We start from the raw sequence: 4799 nt of genomic DNA on the forward strand, positions 1-4799 counted from the left end.
GTCAGACGCGCTTCCCCGCAGCAACGCTAGGGGGAACTAAATAGCTTCCAATTGACACTGGGAACACCGGGGGGGGCGCCGCTTTCCCTCCACCCGAGGAACACAGCAGGCATTGCTTTGTTAACGTGTCCCAAGACGGATAGAAAAACTGATCCACGGGTGAAAGGATACATTGATCTTCTCTTTCATCTAGAACCGCTTCAAACAACAAAGAGGATGCAGAAACACAGCAGGATGGAGAATTCCAAGCCATCTATACTGTTCAACTCAATTGAAAACAAAAAAATTCTCCAGAGGGGGAAGCAAAAGAACTGAAATCATACGATCGCACCGTCGAAGGGGAGTCAGCACACACCTGCTGCCATTTCAACTGCCTCTGACGAACACCATCTCAAGTTTTGACGTTCTAGTTGCCTTTTTTTTTTTTTACATTTCTTTGCTTTCTTGCCGAAGCCCTTGAAAGTGCTTTTGGCTCGCCCCTGTTCTCGTAGCCCCCCTTTTTTCAATTGGTTTCGAGCAGAATCCTGAAGAGCTTTCCACTGTCGCGCCGAATGCTGTTTGGGACCGTTTAGTGCTTCGGCCTTACCACAAATCCATTTCAGCTGTTCCGATTGGTTAGACGGGTTATCGGTGACATGAATTCTGTCAACTCAACACAAGTGTATTTCTGGAGCACTTTCAAAGAGCCGTCGCTGCATCCAAAGTGCTGTACGTGGAGCAACTAACATAGACGCAGCAATAAAGCAATAAATCGGTCACCAAGATGGTAGAAGGCACCAAACGGTCCAACAAAGATCAAATGGGAGTCATGCTGAGTCAAACGCCAAAGAATCCAAATGAGTTTTGGGGCGGCTTTGAAAGCTGGGCAGCGAGGGGGCTTGCCACGAATGGCGGAAAAAGGTTGGAAATCGTTCCGAGTGCCCATTTTTAGGGCCACGTTTCTCTATCCGTTCATCCGTCGTGTGGGGAAGGTGTCTCGATGCCCAAACGCGCACCGAAGCTCGTCATCGGCATTGCGCAAGCGACTAAGTAGGGAATGAACAATGAACGACCCGAATGGGGAGAGCGCAGCTTTCTTTTGATCCGAGCGGAGTGCGGTGGAGTTATCGTGCGTGCGTGCGTGCGTGCGTGCGGGCGCGCGCGGCGCGAGCGCAGAATCCAAGCGCGTCACTCGAAGGCGAGAGACTCGCGCGCATTCGCGGTTCGGCGCCTGGGAAGATGCGCACGGCGGGCTGCGCGCGCACTGCTCTTGCCGCGGAGGGGGGTGGCCGGGCGGCAAACTTGCGCCGACGGCAACTATCGAGCGTGTGAAAGCAAGAGAGAGAGGGAAAAGGAGCGAGCGATCCGCACCATGGCAGCCGCGCGCAGGAAATTCGGCGAGGACTACCGGGCGGTGGACGGCGGCCGGGGCACGGCTTTCCGCGCGCCGGCCAAGAGGAAGAGGCAGCGCTTCGTGGAGAAGAACGGCCGCTGCAACGTGCAGCACGGCAACCTGGGCGGCGAGACCGGCCGCTACATCTCGGACCTGTTCACCACCCTGGTGGACCTCAAGTGGCGCTGGAACCTGCTCATCTTCATCCTGACCTACACGGTGGCGTGGCTGGCGATGGCCTCCATGTGGTGGCTCATCGCCTACGTCCGCGGCGACCTGAGCCGCGGCGGCGGCCGCGACGCGTCGGCCCACGCGCCGTGCGTGGCCAACGTGTACAACTTCCCCTCCGCCTTCCTCTTCTTCATCGAGACCGAGGCCACCATCGGCTACGGCTACCGCTACATCACCGACGAGTGCCCCGAGGGCATCCTGCTGTTCCTCTTCCAGTCGCTGCTGGGCTCCGTCGTGGACGCCTTCCTCGTCGGCTGCATGTTCATCAAGATGTCGCAGCCCAAGAAGCGCGCCGAGACGCTCATGTTCAGCCGGGACGCCGTGGTCTCGCGGCGGGACGGCAAGCTCTGCCTCATGTTCAGGGTGGGCAACCTGAGGAACAGCCACATGGTCTCGGCGCAGATCAGGTGCAAGCTCATTCAGGTAAGAAAGTTCCGCTTCGAGCCTTCTCGCGCGGCTGCAAATCAGCGTCCGTTTGGCACCCGACGCTTCTTGGCGTGAGAAGTTGACCTTCAAAGACAACGGCGGCACAGCCGTCTCGAGGCAAAGCCCGCAACTTTGCCTGACAAAAGTCTCCCAGATGCGAAGACCGTCAGAAAGGCGGTCGTGAAACTGGCGTTGACGTTAAGGGATGGAGATGTGAACAGAAATAGTGACGCGGCACGCAAAGACGGACAATCTAACAATGCTCATGTGCACTTTACCCCTTGGCAAAAATGCTCACTATTACTGTAAGCCACGCCACGCGATGTTGAGATTGGGCTTTTCCCAGTCTTGGCCTGACCACAACATCAAACGTCCTTGCCGGGATGGGACACAACTAATGCGAATGGCTCTCCTCCCGGGAAACGCCCGCTGTGGAAATTCAAGATGGCGTGATGAAAATCGGCGCCCTTCGACCAAGGGAGCAAATGAACCCGGAGAAAAAAAAAAAAGAAGGAATCAGTTGCGTGCACCTTGCCCGGCTGGACAACGGCTGCAATGGTCACGATCGACACCATATGGAGCAAACGTCTTTCGGGCTGTCGAGCAAGAATTTGCCAATGCATCCGGAGGACTGAATCCGATCGGGGAGTGGGCTCCACCGTCGTTTCTCATCGGGCGCTTGGGTCTCCTGATCTCAATTTGTTGATCAGCGTCGAGCGCTGCGATTCTCGGTTTCTGAGCACGCACGCCCAGCAGCGCCGGTCGAAAGGGCCATCCGGCGCGAGATGGGAGACAGGCCGGGGATCTGCGGGCGCAGACGTCTTCCTGTGAAATGTGGCACCCTCCCGTCCTCCGCGTCCCCGCCGATACAAATGACTGTTTGCCATCTGCGCCCGCTCGCTCCAAAAAGAAAAAAACAAAAAACGGGAAGCCGAGCAAAAACGTCGGCGGCTCCGTTTTAGTTAGCGTGCGGCGTCATTGAGGTCACAGACATTTGAAAACGGGTGCGAAAAGGCACAATCGACCTTGTCGTGTCCCTTGGTCCCAAAGTGCTTTGACGTCGTCAATAGCAAAAAAAAGATGGCTCCGGGGCCAAGTTGGATTTCCTCCCCCCCCATGTACTCGTGTTTCCCAATGCGAAACCAGATGCGAAAAGATGACGTCACTCGCTTGGGCTTTCTGCCCAGCAAGAAATTGACAAGACAAGACAAGACGGAGGCCTTTGCCGCCTGCTGAGGACCAACCGGCGGAGCGCGCTCCGCTTCGAGCTCCCGGGCCGTCGGCGGGGCACAAGACGGCACCCCTCCCGATTCCTTGATGAAACACTCCGAGCCGCGGCGCACGCGACACCTTCTCACCTCACCTTCGCCCGTCGCCACGCGCACAGATGCTCCCGGCGAGCACGCGGTGTGCTCGTCCAAGTCGCCGGCCGCCATTTTAGCCGGGGAAACAATCAAACGCGACCGCGTCACTCCGTAGACGACCACAACGTTCTCAGTCTTTCCCAAACTCGTCCAAAGTTACCCACCTAGCAAGTCTTTCCAATCGAATCCAGCCATCATACCAAGAAAGAACACCCGGCGCAGACTGACGGCGTTGTCCGTACGGTGGCCTTTCCGCAGTCTCGTCAGACCCCGGAAGGCGAGTTCCTGCCGCTGGATCAGCGCGAGCTGGACGTGGGCTTCGGCACGGGCGCGGACCAGCTCTTCCTGGTGTCGCCGCTCACCATCTGCCACGAGATCGACAGCAGGAGCCCCTTCTTCCACCTGTCGCGGCGCTCGCTCACCGACGAGCACTTTGAGATCGTCGTCATCCTCGAAGGCATCGTCGAGACCACAGGTGAGAGAGAGGTCGTCGGCCGTCCCCTGCGGGCTCGGCAAATATTGACGGGTGCCCTCCCCGCGGCAGGCATGACGTGTCAAGCCCGGACGTCTTACACGGAAGACGAAGTCCTGTGGGGCCACCGTTTCCTGCCCGTCATGTCCCTGGAGGAGGGCTTCTTCAGGGTGGACTACTCTCAGTTCCACAATACCTTCGAGGTGCCGACGCCTCCCTGCAGCGTCAGGGAGCAGGAGGAGGAGGAGGAGGCGTCGCCGAGGTCGCCCGAGCCGCCGCCCTCCTCCCCGCCGCCGGGGGGCCGCAGGGGGAGGCTCCTCTCGGCCGACGGCGCGGAGACCCCGGAGGAGCGGGGAGGGATGAAGACGGCGGCGTCGAGAGGCCGCCGACGGCCGTCGCCGCGCGTCCGGAGGACCGCTTGCCCCCCAAATTGCGCCGAATGAACGCGCGCCGTTAATTTCTCAGGGCAAACTTTGGGACGGGTTTGGTTCGTTTTTTTTTTCTTTTTTTTTTTCATTTGGTTACGTCGCAGCCTCATTGCGAAATTCCTTTGGTCACGGGTCCACCCGCTCTACCGACTGAGCCGCGTTCACCCGGCAAGACCGACGCTCTGTTGTGAGAGCGGCACGATTGCGGCTATCGGCGGCTTCCGAAAGGGGCCCCGGCAACCCGCTTGACGACCTTCGGTCACCGAGCAACCCGGTGACCGAAGGTTCCATTTCTTCGGCGACACCGGCAAGACGAAAAGGCAAAATCGTGCTGCTTTTATTTGAGACGGGGAAGCAAGCATGAAGTGAAAACAATTGTCAAGGCACACATTTGAGGGTGAAAGAAAAAAAAAATACTAGTATACATAGCGAGAGAGCGATACACACACACACGCACACGATGCTTTGAACGTCCCAAGGTAACGTAAGACAATGTGAAGAAAACG

The 4799-nt window shown here is 57.9% G+C and overlaps 1 protein-coding gene across 1 annotated transcript; it reads left to right on the plus strand.

The window, feature by feature from the left end:
* The first annotated feature begins 1133 nt into the window (after positions 1 to 1133).
* Positions 1134 to 4308, plus strand: LOC109523874 (G protein-activated inward rectifier potassium channel 1-like). Its single transcript, XM_019883315.1, has 3 exons — positions 1134 to 2026; positions 3652 to 3868; positions 3938 to 4308. The coding sequence occupies exons 1-3, from the start codon at positions 1352 to 1354 to the stop codon at positions 4306 to 4308; spliced, it is 1263 nt and encodes a 420-aa protein (XP_019738874.1). The 5' UTR covers positions 1134 to 1351.
* Positions 4309 to 4799: the final 491 nt, after the last annotated feature.

Source organism: Hippocampus comes, unplaced genomic scaffold (genome assembly GCF_001891065.2).
Source record: "Hippocampus comes isolate QL1 unplaced genomic scaffold, H_comes_QL1_v1.1 scaffold367, whole genome shotgun sequence".
In the NCBI taxonomy this organism is placed as follows: domain Eukaryota; kingdom Metazoa; phylum Chordata; class Actinopteri; order Syngnathiformes; family Syngnathidae; genus Hippocampus; species Hippocampus comes.